Source organism: Anomaloglossus baeobatrachus, unplaced genomic scaffold, assembly GCF_048569485.1.
Source record: "Anomaloglossus baeobatrachus isolate aAnoBae1 unplaced genomic scaffold, aAnoBae1.hap1 Scaffold_58, whole genome shotgun sequence".
Lineage (NCBI taxonomy): Eukaryota > Metazoa > Chordata > Amphibia > Anura > Aromobatidae > Anomaloglossus > Anomaloglossus baeobatrachus.
Window position 1 is genome coordinate 905699 of NW_027444942.1, and position 16789 is coordinate 922487.

The following is a 16789-nucleotide window of genomic DNA, read 5'->3' on the forward strand; positions in this document are numbered from 1 at the left end:
TAAGCACACAGCTAAAATAACAAAGGAGTGGCTTCAGAACAACTCTGTGACCATTCATGGCTGGCAAAGCAAGAGCCCTGACCTAAACCCAATTGAGCATCTTTGTAGAGACCTGAAAATGGCGTCCACCAACGTTCACCATCCATCCTGATGGAACTGGAGAGGATCTGCAAGGAAGAATGGCTAAGGATCCCCAAATCCAGGATCCCAAGAAGACTCATGGCTTTACTAGCTCAAAAGGGAGGGGACGTCTACTCAATACTGAGCAAAGGGGCTGAATACTTATGACCATGTGAGATTGCAGTTTTTCTTGTTTAATAAATTTGCAAAACTTTCTGCATTTCTGGGGTTTTTTTCTGTCAAGGTGTAGTGTACATCAATGAAAAATGCATGCTGTTAATGTGTATCCCTTTGCATGACGTGGGTGTGTATCTCACTGTCACAAGTATGTCATGGGTGACAGATAGCCCTGTGGTGTTCAGCTATATAAGATCACAGCATTTGGCTGCACAAAGTGCTCCTTGACCTTATATTATTTTAGCTTGGTTTTCATCCCTTTACCTTTAGGACCTTGCAGAGTTCCTCAGCCTGTCAGCTGTTGTTCATCAGTACTTCCCTTGTCTTTATATACCTACACTTCTTATTACTTAGTACTGGTGATATTTGAGACATCTTTATCAAGTTTTTAGTGCTAGCAGGCGGCTTGCATACATCTGGAGAATCTTGGTGGTTCTTGCAGCTTCTATCCTCGAGACATCTGGAGATAGGTTGTTTTCCCTTGTTTGTTATCCCTGTGTGTTCTTCATCAACCCCACTAGGCTCTGAAGAGCTCATCCCATCAATTCCCTACCTAGGGCTCAGATCAGGGTCAGCACAGGGTCAGGTATTCTGCTCGGCACATATGTACAGAACCTATCTAGAATGCTGAGGGAACCCAAGGCCCAGCGATTGACTTGGTCAGGGGTCACCGTCTCCCCCTTCCCTACACATGGTGTTTCCCTTCCCTTTCGCCGTTCGCTTGGTACTTGCCCCTACCTAGCGTGACATGATCACCAGCCACAGAAAAAAAAACACGTTTTTTTTTTTCTTCTTTGGTTGTTGTTGAGGTTTTTTTTGTTTGTTTCTTCCATAGATCAAGTCACTTTTCTGGTTCTGCGGCATCATTGTCTCGCCCTGAAGGTTTTAGACTTTACGTTAACTGTTCAGCTACAGCTGCGGTCGCAGACTCCGGATTTTGGAGATTCTGCGGGTTTGGCAGGCCCATCCAGAGCCCAAGATTGCTCTATCTGATGGGTTTTCAGGGGGTAGAGACAAATTGTTAGTGTTCAAGGAGACCTGTAGATTGTACTTTAGGCTTCGGCCTTCTCCTCAGGACCAGTGGGTGGGGATTGTGATCTCACTGTTACAGGGGATCCAAAATCCTGGGTTTTCTCGTTGCCACATGGCTTCAGTTGTCTCCGGTCAGTGGATGGATTTTTTGAGGTCTTGGGTCTCATTTCTGATGATTCTGACCGAGTCTCCTTCGCTGAGTCTAGGCTGCATCACCTCCAGCAGGGAGATCGGTCAGCGGCGACTTATTGCTCTGAATTTCATAGATGGCCACCGATACCAAGAGGAATAATCTGACTCTTAGAAGCCAATTCTGTCAGGGAGTTTCTGAGAGGTTGAAAGATGCCTTGCTGACTTATGAAACCCTCAAGACCATGGAGGCCGCCATGTCCTTGGCTATACATGTGGATAGATGCCTCCGACAGACTGGTTAGACCACTTTCCCTGGAGACCCTACCTCGGGGCAGCACGCCATTGTCGGGGGTGAAAGCTGTGGGAGAACAGTCACTCATGGGTTTGGAGGAGCCCATGCAGCCACTACTTCACATGTTTTCACTGAAATCTGCTATAAAACTTTTTTTGTGGTAAAGAAGTTTATTTTATTGGAGCCTGGCCCTCGATTTTTAAGCAAAAAGAAACATCTGGGGCTTGGCTGACCCTTGGTGATGTGGGGATGGACAAAGTGTGTGTGTGTTTGTCTTCTACATGTAATTCTCTTTTTGTCCTGACAGCAGAGGTGATGCTAGAGAGCAGAACTGATGAAAATGTATATGTTTGTGGACCGTGGAGCAGGAGTCAGCATGGTGGATGCCCTGTTTGTAAGAACTCATGGGCTCACCTGCAATATGTTACCTAATCCCATCTTCATCTATGCCATAGACTCAGTGCTGCTTTCCCAGGGATGCCCAACACAGATTGTACGTGATATAAGACTGAGGGTAGGACCCCTGTATTGTGAAGTAATTTCTTGCTATGTCCTGGAGGGCCTTCCCACTCCCATTGTACTGGGTCTACCCTGGTTGGTGAAACATAATCCTGTAGTGGATTGGCAATCCAGGAAAATTGTGGAGTGGGGAAAGTATTGTACTGATTATTACCTAAACACGTCTTTCTCTATGGCAGGGTTTCCCAAACTCCAGTCCTCATGGCCCCCAACAGGTCATGTTTTCAGGATTTCCTTAAGGCCTCTTTACACGCAGCAACATCGTTAGCGATGTCGCTCGTGAAAGCACCCGCCTCCGTCGTTTGTGCGTCATGGGCAAATCGCTGCCCGTGACGCACAATATCGCTAGGACGCGTCACACATACTTACCTTCCTAGCGACGTCGCTGTGGGCAGCAAACAACCTCTTTTTTAAGGGTGAGGTTCGTGCGCCGTCACACAGCGGGCCACCACTAGAAGCGGAGGGGCGGAGACCAGCCGCATTAACGACACGCCCACCTCGTTGCCGGAGGACGCAGGTTAAGTTGCTGTTCATCGTTCCCGGAGTGACACACTATATACAGGAATAGATCCCTCTGTGTGTAATGACTATATAATATATAGGAATAGATCCCTCTGTGTGTAATGTCTCTATATTATATACAGGAATAGATCCCTCTGTGTGTAATGTCTCTATATTATATACAGGAATAGATCCCTCTGTGTGTAATGTCTCTATATTATATACAGGAATAGATCCCTCTGTGTGTAATCTCTCTATAGAATATATAAGAATAGATCCTCTGTGTGTAATGTCTCTATATTATATACAGGAATAGATCCCTCTGTGTGTAATGTCTCTATAGATTATATAGGAATAGATCCCTCTGTGTGTAATGTCTCTATAGATTATATAGGAATAGATCCCTCTGTGTGTAATGACTTTAGAATATATAGGAATAGATCCCTGTGTAATGTCTCTATAGAATATATAGGAATAGATCCCTCTGTGTGTAATGTCTCTATAGAATATATAGGAATAGATCCCTGTGTGGAATGTCTATATAATATACAGGAATAGATCCCTCTGTGTGTAATGACTCTATATAATAAACACGTGAAATAGATCCCTCTGTGTGTAATGACTATATATATATATATTAGTGCCTACAAGTAGTATTCAACCCCCTGCAGATTTAACAGGTTTACACATTCGGAATTAACTTGGCATTGTGACATTTGGACTGTAGATCAGCCTGGAAGTGTGAAATGCAGCAAAAAAGAATGTTATTTCTTTTTTTATTTTTTTTTTTTAAATTGTGAAAAGTTTATTCAGAGGGTCATTTATTATTCAACCCCTCAAACCACCAGAATTCTGTTTGGTTCCCCTAAAGTATTAAGAAGTATTTCAGGCACAAAGAACAATGAGCTTCACATGTTTGGATTAATTATCTCTTTTTCCAGCCTTTTCTGACTAATTAAGACCCTCCCCAAACTTGTGAACAGCACTCATACTTGGTCAACATGGGAAAGACAAAGGAGCATTCCAAGGCCATCAGTGACAAGATCGTGGAGGGTCACAAGGCTGGCAAGGGGTACAAAACCCTTTCCAAGGAGTTGGGCCTACCTGTCTCCACTGTTGGGAGCATCATCCGGAAGTGGAAGGCTTATGGAACTACTGTTAGCCTTCCACGGCTTGGACAGCCTTTGAAAGTTTCCTCCCGTGCCGAGGCCAGGCTTGTCCGAAGAGTCAAGGCTAACCCAAGGACAACAAGGAAGGAGCTCCGGGAAGATCTCATGGCAGTGGGGACATTGGTGTCAGTCAATACCATAAGTAACGTACTCCACCGCAATAGATCCCTCTGTGTGTAATGACTATATAGGAATAGATCCCTCTGTGTTTAATGGCTATATTATAGGAATAGATCACTCTGTGTGTAATGACTCTATAGAATACATGCGTTTTTTATACAGAATTACTGAAATAAATTCACTTTTTGAGGATATTCTCCTTTATTGCGCTGCACTTATGTTGAGGCCGGGTGGATCTGCTGCATCCGTTGACTTTGAACAGCGGGAACTGCAGTGTAAATTGCCATCCTGCAGATTTGGGAAGCAGCGGTTAGACAATTATGCCCAGGCCATTAGTCAGGGGGTTGTCTGACGAGGGGCAGGCTATGGGCAGAGGACCCCATTACCTCTACAATCTGCGCACAATTCATGTCGATGCGCTGCTGAATTCATCTGTTCTGTCAGCACACAGGGATTGTAATTATCTGCTGCCCTGTGGGGAGTAAAGAAACCTCTGTAGGGATTAATATTCCACCAAACCATACCACCCAGAACAGGCGGACAAGTGTGTGAGGCAGCCGAGGCCTGCAGTGTCACCCAAAGGTCTTATCAGGCCTTTATTTCACAATGTTAAATATAAAAATATCCACAAAAGGGCCTCAACATCATCTCAAACGTTACTCTTCCCCCTCCCGGAGGGGACGCCGTACCTATGACTAGTCCCATGCATCACTTCACGCTGGCCTTGGCCAAGTCCTCGGGCATGATTCGTCCCCGCTTGCGAGCCCGATTCTTCTTCTTCTCGAGCTTGGCTGTCTTTTTCTTTTTGATGTTGCGGTTCCGCTTGTCTTGTCTCTGCTGCATCTTGTCTGCCGTGTTCTGAACGCGCTTGTCCCAGCGTTTCTTCCTCTGCTCCCTCCGCTTCTCTTTCCTTTTCAGGGCGGTCTTCAGCAGCCCCTCATCATCTCTGATCTTCAGGCCCTCTGCTTTGTACAGCACATTAGTCCACTTTATCTTGTTCTCAAAGTCCTTGGCTTTGTCCTGATCTTTAACCCTCAGCTCCTCTAGTTTGCTTTTTCGGGCCTCCAGGCGGCTCAGGAGCTGCTTGTAGTTCTTGCCCGTCATGGGCGTGATGTTGCCCTTCACACTCTGCTTCTTCTCTTTCTTCCTCATCACCTTATTCAGAGGTTCATCATGGGCAACCACCTTATTGAATACAAGTGGGGGTTGGAGCTTGCCCTCAGTCACATGGCCTGAGGTCTCCTCAGAGGTGGCTTCTTGCTCTGGGGTCTCCTCTGTGGCCTCCTCTGTGGCCTTCACCTTCAGCTCCTTCCTCTTCCTCTTCTTTCGCTCTCGCTCTTGCTTCCGCTTTTGTCGTCTTTTCTCAATTTCTTCAGCTGAGAGAGTTTTGTTGGAAATCTGCGACCGGAAAGACGGAAACAGTCACCAATTATGTAGAATAAAAACAAAAGGCAGTATACGGCCTAAAATATTTATTGATAATTAAAATACATGACAAGGAAAACAGTTATCAGTGTTCAGTCTGGTGCTACATGAGCAACGTGGACTCAATCACATTATCATGGGCCCAAAGCTCTGCATACAGCACAAACAATTGGATAAATGACTGCCGGGACGTCTTACAAGCAGTTAAATTTAACCCCATGCTTTACAGTTATTCTACAAAAATCCTGCCTCCATTAAACTGAATGGAGCTGGGAGCTGCAGGTTATTAATAGCAACTGTCAGTGGTTGCTATAGGAACAAAATAAACTGTTAGTATAGGACGCTTATGCGTGAGGTAATAAGATGTCGGTAGAGAGAGACGGCCCGGCAAAGAGACGGCCAAGCAAAGAGACAGACAGAAAGACACACACAGAGAGACAGAGATAGAAAGAGACACAGAGATGGAGCCAGATAGACTGCTGCAAATACAGACAGATAGAAACAGACAGAAAAGGAAAGAGACAGACAGCGACTGGGAGAGAGACACAGAGACAGTTACTATCCTGGGCAACGCCTGGGTACTACAGCTAATTAGGTTTGGACAGAGACCAGGTGTGTTGAGCAATGGGCGTTTCCATTGCCAACTCTCTGCTTATTTAAACCCTGGTCTGCTAGCAGGCTATGCCAGTTGTTCTTTGTTCGCCAGCCTGCTTCATTCTGCTCCACACCACATCTACCCCAGATAAGTGCTTGGCTCTTTATTTTTGTTTGGTTCTTTTTGTTCTTATCTGAGTTTGTCATTTGCTGTGGTTGTTTTCAGTTTATTTGCATGCAGGGATCTTCCCTCTCTGTTGCTTAGCTGGAAAGCTCCCTGCAGCTATGTTTGGAATATTGCTCCTATAAGTCCATGTGTTTGTTGCTTCTTGAATTTGTAATGGTTCCTGCTTTCTGTTCATTGGTATGACAAGAGCACCTGGTATAGGACGGAGTTCAGATCTAGCGATCTGAGGGCTTTTTTGCATCAGGTTGTTGGATTTTTGCAGGGTTTTTCTCTGGCCACCATCAGTCCCTTTCCTGTCCTGTCCTATTTAGTCAGTAGGGCCTCACCTTTTGCTAATCCTATCATCTATCTGTGTATTGTATTTCCTATATCACCGCGGTCTTTGAATGTGGGGGGCTTGCTACTCTTTATCTATTTTCTGAGGCAGAGAGTTATTCATCTTTCCTTCCTTTAGGATAGCTAGTTCTCCGGCTGGGTTCGCGGTGCACAGGATGTTAGTTCACCCCTCGGCTACTTCTAGTGTTGATGGTTAGTAAGGGGATGGCGGCCAGATTAGTTGCCAATGCTCTTGTCACCTTTTACCAATGATTTAGGGTTGTCTTCCATGATTCCGGATCATAACAGAGCAGTATCTAGAGGCACAGTCTCATATAAGACTAAATCATGCCTGGAACAGCTATAAACAGAAAAAAAAAGTCTATGCGCTTAGTGCAGATGGGCATGTGATAAAGTGCCCGTGCATTAGAGGGCTACCCATCATACGTGTGCATGTTATCACATGTATGTTATATTACGGCATATGAGGAGACCGTGCTCAAAGGACAACAATCCACAGATACAATATTAAATGCAGATGTGGAGGGAACATTTCCATGATGAGCTACAGGGAGAGAATCATATGCTTAGTGCAAATTTACACGCTGTAAAGTTTCTGTTCCTAAATAGTTGTGTATTATAAGTAATGCCCACTGTAGAGAGAAAGAGAGGTCCTACGAATACAAGCACACTGAGGTACAGATAGTGTCCAAAATATTAGGCTATCAAAATGGCCAAATAGCACACAGTATGCATAGACTTACAAAGATATCCCACACATGTCTTGCTATTGGCTTATCCCTCGTTATTAATGTCCAGAAGATGGTCCCCTATTTTTCGTCTAAATTCACGGATGGCCTTTCCCACATACTCCATTCCACAAATAGATGTGGCTTTGTAAATTTCTCCTTGGGTCCGGCAATTAATCAAGTGGCGTATCTCAAAGTCCCTACCTAGGACATTACTTCTGAAGTTCTTCCTACGTAGGGACATGCTACACATTTCGAGCATTTGAAAAACCTCTATACTTCCGTAGTTAACCAATTGGTCTCCTTAGGTCTTTCGAAATGGCTGTGAACCAGCCTGTCACAGAGAGATCATCCTTTTTTGTAAGTCATCAATGGTCGAGAGGGAAGTAGAGGAACAACATCCTTGTCCATTAACAAGATTGACCAGTTCAAAAATTTTACGGACCTCCAGGGTTCCATTATCATAAGTGGTGATAAAACGGGTAGTACCGTCCCGGGTAGGGGATTTTTCCTTTATTGCCACCAGTTCCGCTCTAGAGACATTCTTGGCCTCATGATAGGCCTTCTTAAGAACCTCATGGGGATAACCATGTCCCATAAATCTATCACGAAGCTCTTTTGCCTGACTTTCAATGACCCGTTTGTTTGTACATTTCCTCTGTAATCGGAGGAACTGTCCTTTTGGTATACCTCTCCTCAGATGGAAGGGATGACTATTTTCCCATCTGAGGAGAGAGTTTGTGGCCGTGGGTTTATAGAAAGTGGAGGTGTGTAGCTCCCCATTAGTATCCTTCTGTATGAGGATATCTAGGAAAGGTACCTAGGTATCTAGGAAACCTCTCCTCGATAACATGAGTAAGCCTGAGGCCGATGTCATTACAATCAAGGCCCGCCACATAGTCCAACAACGCCATCCTAGATCCCGTCCACACGATGAAGATGTCATCTATGTAGAAGGCCCACACCTCAAAGTTATACGCGACATCCTCCACTTCTCTCCTGCAGATATGGGTTTCAGCCCACAAGTAAATTAGCATATGTGGGAGCACATGGGCTCCCCATTGCTGTGCCCCTGAGCTGGTGATAGATCCGGCCATCAAAAATAAGGGTGTTCCTCCTCAGGCAAAAGTCCAATAGTTTAAGGACAAATCTATTATGTGCCTGATACTGTGATACTGGCGGCCCTGAGTATTCAAGAAATATTCAACCGCTTCCAAACCCTTGGAGTGCGGTATAGATGAATACAGGGCTTCAACATTTATACTGCCCAAGAGAGCCCCATTTTGCACCGACAAACCGCCTAATTTACGAAGCAGATCAGGTGTATCCTTTACGAATGATTGTAAAGCCGATACAAAAGGTTTCAAGATTTTGCCCAGATAAATCCCATAATTCTGAGTTAAACTGTCAATTTCCAATATAATGGGTCTACCCCTTAAAGGGTATAGACCCTTATGGACCTTGGGAAGGCAGTAAAAAGTAGCCATAACTGCGTCTTTTTGATACAGAAAATCAAATTCCACCTTACTGATCACCTGAGTTGCTAAACCCTCATCCAAGATTGGCCAGCCCAATCTCCAAACCTGAACCTCATTCAAACCTCTGGAATGTAATCAAGAGGATGATGGATAGCCACAAGGCATCAAACAAAGAAGAACTGCTTACATTTTTGCACCAGGAGTGGCATAAGGTCACCCAAAAGCAGTGTGACAGACTGGTGGAAAGTAGCCAAGACGCAGGAAAGCTGGGATTAAAAATCATGGTTATTCCACAAAATATTGATTTCTGAATCTTCCTGAGGTAAAACATTATTAGTATTGTTGGGTCTAAATGATGATAAACTTGTTTTCTTTGCATTATTTGAGGTGAAAGCAATGCATTGTTCTGTTATTTTCACCATTTCTCATTTTCAGAAACTAAATATAAAATGTATTGCTTGGAAATTTGGAGACGTTGTCAGTAGTTTATAGAATAAAAGAGCAATTCACATTTTACTCAAAAATATAAAAGAGAAAAATAAGAAAAACTGACAATTGTGCAGTGGTCTATTCATTTTTGCCAGATCACTATATACAGTGTGTCCACCCATATCCTCTCCACCGCCATTAAATTGAGAACGGCGGCAGCTATAGGCATAGAAGTGGTGTCTAGGTATAGTAAAGTAGCCATGCGCTACGCAATGAAACCACCTATAGCGCCACCTGGTGGAAAACAACGGAGTTAGCATTTTTATCTCGAAAACAGAACGAGATAGAGAAAAAAAGTGAATTACAAAGTTGTAGGGCATCATCACTTCAATACGAATAGACACCTTGCATACAGAAATGCTATTATTAGAACGTGTGAAACTCACAAGGCTGCGGACGTGAAGTGATACCTCATGGAGACCTTCCTACAAGTCATTGGGTATGGTGGCTGTGTGGAGTGGCCTCCGCTCACCTGACCTGACCCCATTGGACTTCTTTCTGTGAGGTCACATCAAACAGCAGGTGTATTGCGACCCCTCCACCAACATTGCAGGACCTACGACGACGTATCACAGAGGCTTGTGCAAACGTGTCACCTACCATATTGCACAGCGTGCAGCAAGATACAGTATGCTGTGCAGAGGCCAGATGTGCATTGCAGCTGACGGGGGCCACCAAGAGCATCAAAGTTAAATGAGCGCCATATGCGTGACCAGCATTCAATGTTTTTTTGGGAGGGTTGGGGGGGGGGGGTCATGGGTTTCATATCATAGCATTTCTGTATGCAAGGTGTCGATTCGTATTGACTTGACGATGCCCTACAACTTTGTAATTCACTTTTTTTCTCTATCTCGTTCCGTTTTCGAGATAAAAATGCTAACTCCGTTGTTTTCCACCAGGTGGCGCTATAGGTGGTTTCATTGCGTAGCACATGGCTACTTTACTATACCTAGACATCACTTCTATGCCTATAGCTGCCGCCGTTCTCAAGTTAATGGCGGTGGACAGGATATGGGTGGACACACTGTGGGTAGTGTCAAATATACATACATTTTTGCTTTATAAGACGCACTTTTCCTCCCAAAAATTTGGGAGGAAAATGGGGGGATGCGTCTTATAATCCGAATATAGCGGTACCCGGGGGTCCTGTCCGTGCGGCGATCGGGCGGCCGGGTGCCTGTGGCTGCGTGCAAGTGGCCGGGTGCTGTGTGCGGCCGGCGGCCGGGTGCTGTGTGCGGGCATTGGCCGTGTCCTGTGTGCGGGCATTGGCCGGGTGCTGTGTGCGGGCACAGGTACCCGGCCGCTTGCACGCAGGGTGGGCAGGCAGCCTGCTGGCTGCCACTCTGTGCGTGCGGGGCAGGCGGCTGTGCAGCAAGTTAGGCTACTTTCACACATCCGGCTGCAGCAGTGCGGCACAATCCGGCGCTCTGCTGAAAAAACGAGACCGTTTTTTTAACGCTGGTTTCGTTTTTTCCAGCATTGACTTGCATTGGCGCCGCATGGGCTTGTGTTCAGTCCGGTTTTTGCCGCATGCGGCAGATTTAGCCGATGCGGCGGCCGGAACGTTCCCTGGCACGTTTTTTGCTCCGGCAAAAAAAACGCATTGCGCCGCATCCGGACGCTGCAGCGCATTTTTCAATGCATGCCTATGGACGCCGGATGCGGCGCGATACGGCAAAAACCGCATCCGGCCGCCGCATGCGGTTTCTTCCACTGCGCATGCTCAGTAGCAACCGGAAAAAAACGGACGGGCCGCATGTAAAAACTTATGCAAAGGATGCAGTGTTTTCGCCGCATCCGTTGCATAGGTTTCACAGCCTGATTGAGCTGCAGTGCTCAAACCGGATGTGTGAAAGTAGCCTTACCCAGTTTGTCCGTGGTCCCAGTTTCAAATGATGGCGCCGGGAGCGGGCGCGTGTGCAGATGGAGCTCTTCGATGAGAGCTCCATCTGCTCATGCGCCGCTCCAGGCGCGATCATTTGAACCGGGACCGCGGACACTCACTGCATCGACCTGCTGCACAACTCACCCGCCGCCACTTCACTACTGCTGCCGCCACCACGGGCCCCGCGGCTCCTGCCACCACTGACCCCCCGACTCCTGCCACCCCGGACGCCACGACACCTGCCACCACGGACGCTACGGCACCTGCCACCACGGACCCCGCTGCCACTGACCCACTGTGCCTGCCAGCACAACCTCTGGCTCCTGTGACCCCGCTTCACCACCACTGCTGCCCCCCTCCGGTAAGAGAACACCGGAGTATAAGGCTATGTGCCCACGCTGCGGAAAATATGCGGATTTTGCCGCGGATTTCTCGCGGAAAAGCCGCGGATTTCCCAAAAATCTGCAGCTCAGGCACTTCGCAGCCATTTCTATGGCATTTTGGAAATGCTGTGCCCACGCTGCGGATTTTTCCGCAGCGGATTTCGTGCGGATTTTGATCCGGAAAAATCTGCAACATGTCAATTATTGTTGCGGATTTTCATCCGGATTTTGGCTTTAAAATTGGTAAGAAAAAAAAAAAATCCGCACCAAAATCCGCACCTTTGAAAAGGTGCGGATTTTGCGGGAAAGCTGCGGATTTTGATGCAGAAAAATCCGCAGCTACATTCTCCCGTGGACACAGCCTAAGACGGACCCCATTTTTCTTTTTTTTTTTTTTACCTTTGTTTATGTCTAAGTTTGAGGTGCGTCTTATAAAGCGAAAAATACGATACATACACACATATATATGATAGCTGTTTCCCAATCTCATGCTGTGAATGCACAGGCCCTTTACAACCTGCAGCCGATAGTGATTTATATAATTGTTTGTGCTGTATGCGGAGCTTTAGGCTCCTGATGTGAATGAATCCACGTTTCCCATGTAGCACCAGACTGAACACTTATTATTGGTTTTCTTGTCATGTATTTTAATTATCAATAAATATTTTATATATATACTATACGTATACTTCCTTTATGTTGTTTTTATATATCAATAAGTACATGACCCTCTTAATTACACAAGGGCACACAGCTGTAACAAATTATGCAGAATGTCCATGTGCCCCGCGGGCTGAGGACCCACCCCTGACTGTGCCCCGCGGGCTGAGGACCCACCCCTGACTGTGCCCCGCGGGCTGAGGACCCACCCCTGACTGTGCCCCGCGGGCTGAGGACCCACCCCTGACTGTGCCCCGCGGGCTGAGGACCCACCCCTGACTGTGCCCCGCGGGCTGAGGACCCACCCCTGACTGTGCCCCGCGGGCTGAGGACCCACCCCTGACTGTGCCCCGCGGGCTGAGGACCCACCCCTGACTGCCCCGCGGGGTGAGGACCCACCCCTGACTGTGCCCCGCGGGCTGAGGACCCACCCCTGACTGTGCCCCGCGGGCTGAGGACCCACCCCTGACTGTGCCCCGCGGGCTGAGGACCCACCCCTGACTGTGCCCCGCGGGCTGAGGACCCACCCCTGACTGTGCCCCGCGGGCTGAGGACCCACCCCTGACTGCCCCGCGGGGTGAGGACCCACCCCTGACTGTGCCCCGCGGGCTGAGGACCCACCCCTGACTGTGCCCCGCGGGCTGAGGACCCACCACTGACTGTGCCCCGCGGGCTGAGGACCCACCCCTGACTGTGCCCCGCGGGCTGAGGACACACCCCTGACTGTGCCCCGCGGGCTGAGGACACACCCCTGACTGTGCCCCGCGGGCTGAGGACACACCACTGACTGTGCCCCGCGGGGTGAGGACACACCACTGACTGTGCCCCGCGGGGTGAGGACCAATGACTATACACTCTTGGTGGACTCGTCCTCACCTGACACCGAGACTCCTCAATCTTGTCATGGAGGCGTTTTCTTAGTAAGTCCACTGTGGAGAAGGAGCTCAGAACTGGGTCTACAGGAAATAAGAAAGGTGACAAAGACACCCCAATAACGGCGTTCACCTCTCCCCCACATATGTACAGCAGCATTCACTCACTGCCCATATATAAATACAATGCAGGACACCCTCATATGTTACATGGATGGCCCACACACACCAAAAGCTGCTGCCACCCACCCCTCCTCCGCAATCACCTGTCCTCTGTGCTGTGGGGAGAGTCACCATAGCTTTGGGGTCTTTTCCTGGCACTCCCCATTCTGTGTGCAATTTTCTCGTCTGCTTCTTCCTTTTCTTCTTGGGGTCGCTGGACTGGGGGTCTCTGAAGTCTGGAAATTAAGTGAAAAACTGAGAAAAAGGAGCGTAAATAGGGTCTCACAGATATAACTCTGCAATATGCACGATATTACACTCACCTAATGGGGACGTGAAAGTCTATGAAACCCTATGAATGTAAAGTAATGGCGAGACCCACGTGGGTTAAGATTCGGTGCTGGAGAGGAGAAGCGGGGTTAATGCCAACAATCTCTTCTTTCGGCGGCAGAGCAGCATTAACCCCGCTTTTCCTCTCCAGCACCGAGTCTGGAAACTAAAAGGAGACAATCAGCATGTAGGCTAGATGATGGAAGAGGAAGCAGCGTCAGCCTTACCTGCCTTCTGTCTCCTGTCTTTGCTTGGCTGCGCACAAACCTTCCGGCCCAAACTCTGCAGATAAGAGTCCATCCTCGCCAGAGACGCCATAGTCACCTGCAAGCACAGATACCATGGATCAGTTACATGGCAGGAGGATGAGGAGAAAACCAAGAAGGGCGGAAGAGAGCGAGCCGAGCGGACGACACCAGAGGAGACGAGACGAGCGGACGACACCAGAGGACGACACCAGAGGAGACGAGACGAGCCGAGCGGACGACACCAGAGGAGACGAGACGAGCGGACGAGACCAGAGGAGACGAGACGAGCGGACGACACCAGAGGAGACGAGATGAGCCGAGCGGACGACACCAGAGGAGACGAGATGAGCCGAGCGGACGACACCAGAGGAGACGAGACGAGCGGACGACACCAGAGGAGACGAGCCGAGCGGACGACACCAGAGGAGACGAGACGAGCGGACGACACCAGAGGAGACGAGACGAGCCGAGCGGACGACACCAGAGGAGACGAGACGAGCCGAGCGGACGACACCAGAGGAGACGAGATGAGCCGAGCGGACGACACCAGAGGAGACGAGATGAGCCGAGCGGACGACACCAGAGGAGCCGAGCCGCCGAGACGAGCCCAGAGCGGACGACACCAGAGGAGACGAGACGAGCGGACGACACCAGAGGAGACGAGCCGAGCGGACGACACCAGAGGAGACGAGACGAGCCGAGCGGACGACACCAGAGGAGACGAGACGAGCCGAGCGGACGACACCAGAGGAGACGAGATGAGCCGAGCGGACGACACCAGAGGAGCCGAGCCGCCGAGACGAGCCCAGAGCGGACGACACCAGAGGAGACGAGGCGAGCCGAGCGGACGACACCAGAGGAGACTAGGCGAGCCGAGCGGACGACACCAGAGGAGCCGAGATGAGCCGAGACGAGCCCAGAGCGGACGAGCCCAGAGCGGACGAGAGCGGACGAGCCCAGAGCGGACGAGAGCGGACGAGCCCAGAGCGGACGAGAGCGGACGAGCCCAGAGCGGACGAGAGCGGACGAGCCCAGAGCGGACGAGAGCGGACGAGCCCAGAGCGGACGAGAGCGGACGAGCCCAGAGCGGACGAGAGCGGACGAGCCCAGAGCGGACGAGCCCAGAGCGGACGAGCCCAGAGCGGACGAGAGCGGACGAGCCCAGAGCGGACGAGCCCAGAGCGGACGAGCCCAGAGCGGACGAGAGCGGACGAGCCCAGAGCGGACGAGCCCAGAGCGGACGAGCCCAGAGCGGACGAGAGCGGACGAGCCCAGAGCGGACGAGCCCAGAGCGGACGAGAGCGGACGAGCCCAGAGCGGACGAGAGCGGACGAGCCCAGAGCGGACGAGAGCGGACGAGCCCAGAGCGGACGAGAGCGGACGAGCCCAGAGCGGACGAGCCCAGAGCGGACGAGCCCAGAGCGGACGAGAGCGGACGAGCCCAGAGCGGACGAGAGCGGACGAGCCCAGAGCGGACGAGAGCGGACGAGCCCAGAGCGGACGAGCCGAGAGCGGACGAGACGAGAGCGGACGAGCCGAGAGCGGACGAGACGAGAGCGGACGAGACGAGAGCGGACGAGACGGGAGGCGAGGAGACGGGAGGCGAGGAGACGAGGAGACGGGAGGCGAGGAGACGGGAGGCGCGGAGGCGAGGAGACGGGAGGCGCGGAGGCGAGGAGACGGGAGGCGCGGAGGCGAGGAGACGGGAGGCGCGGAGGCGAGGAGACGGGAGGCGCGGAGGCGGCGAGACGGGAGGCGACGAGACGGGAGGCGCGGAGGCGACGAGACGGGAGGCGCGGAGGCGACGAGACGGGAGGCGCGGAGGCGACGAGACGGGAGGCGCGGAGGCGAGGAGACGGGAGGCGAGGAGACGGGAGGCGAGGAGATGGGAGGCGAGGAGACGGGAGGCGCGGAGGCGACGAGACGGGAGGCGCGGAGGCGACGAGACGGGAGGCGCGGAGGCGACGAGACGGGAGGCGCGGAGGCGACGAGACGGGAGGCGCGGAGGCGACGAGACGGGAGGCGCGGAGGCGACGAGACGGGAGGCGCGGAGGCGACGAGACGGGAGGCGCGGAGGCGACGAGACGGGAGGCGCGGAGGCGACGAGACGGGAGGCGCGGCGGCGACGAGACGGGAGGCGCGGAGGCGACGAGACGGGAGGCGCGGAGGCGACGAGACGGGAGGCGCGGAGGCGACGAGACGGGAGGCGCGGAGGCGACGGGACGGGAGGCGCGGAGGCGACGGGACGCGCGGAGGAGAGGAGACGAGCGGAGGAGAGGAGACGAGCGGAGGTGAGGAGACGAGCGGAGGAGGAGAGGAGACGAGCGGAGGAGAGGAGACGAGCGGAGGAGAGGAGACGAGCGGAGGTGAGGAGACGAGCGGAGGAGGAGAGGAGACGAGCGGAGGAGGAGAGGAGACGAGCGGAGAGGAGAGTCGGGTCGGTACCGGGCTTTTCACCTGCAGCACGTTCTGTTGGGTTCTCTCCTAGTGAAGCTCACGCGGCGACAGCAGCATCATGTGGCGTCTAAGACTAAACTGTCGGAGCACAGAGAACATTCTCCAGCATCCACAACACAAGGAGCAGCGCATCGGTATTCTATTATGTAGGTCTGAGATTAACAGTGCGAGGAATGCCGGGAAATAAGAGGACTCAGTGGGAAAGGTAGATGCTAGAATGTATGGGCTCCTACCAAGTGTGACGTAATTGATCATGTGATAGGGGGCGTGTTAAAAACGAAGCCCCATGTTTTCCAGGGGAATAAACATTCTATTTCTAATTTTACGTTGTCATGGGGCTGTTTATAATAGAAGCGGGGGCGGGTACAGAAGGGGCGGAGCCTCCATCATTACAGCAGAGAGGAGGAAACAGCGCCGCGAAACATAACCAAGCCGGTCACATCCACTAACCAGGAAGAAACCCATACATTCTAGGGCCAACAATAATGGGAAG

The 16789-nt window shown here is 50.9% G+C and overlaps 1 protein-coding gene across 2 annotated transcripts; it reads right to left on the minus strand.

The window, feature by feature from the left end:
- Positions 1-4634: 4634 nt before the first annotated feature.
- Positions 4635-16474, minus strand: LOC142284810 (surfeit locus protein 6 homolog). 2 transcript variants are annotated; one of them, XM_075333231.1, is made up of 5 exons: positions 16285-16474; positions 13819-13915; positions 13366-13497; positions 13104-13183; positions 4635-5460 (listed from the first exon to the last, which is right to left on the minus strand). In XM_075333231.1, exons 2-5 carry the CDS (start codon positions 13907-13909, stop codon positions 4771-4773), a joined length of 993 nt encoding a protein of 330 aa, XP_075189346.1. In that variant the 5' UTR covers positions 13910-13915; positions 16285-16474; the 3' UTR covers positions 4635-4770. The 2 variants fall into 2 exon arrangements, with proteins under 2 accessions (XP_075189346.1, XP_075189345.1); XM_075333230.1 differs by having other exon boundaries at positions 16297-16473.
- Between the last annotated feature and the right edge of the window lie 315 nt (positions 16475-16789).

Excerpts from the sequence above, each read along its gene's own strand:
- LOC142284810 (XM_075333231.1), bottom strand. The coding sequence starts at position 13,909 with ATGGCGTCTCTGGCGAGGATGGACTCTTATCTGCAGAGTTTGGGCCGG. Across the intron at positions 13,498-13,818 it reads AGACAGGAGACAGAAGGCAG|ACTTCAGAGACCCCCAGTCC; the intron begins GTAAGGCTGACG and ends CTTAATTTCCAG. Across the intron at positions 5,461-13,103 it reads TTGAGGAGTCTCGGTGTCAG|ATTTCCAACAAAACTCTCTC; the intron begins GTGAGGACGAGT and ends TTCCGGTCGCAG.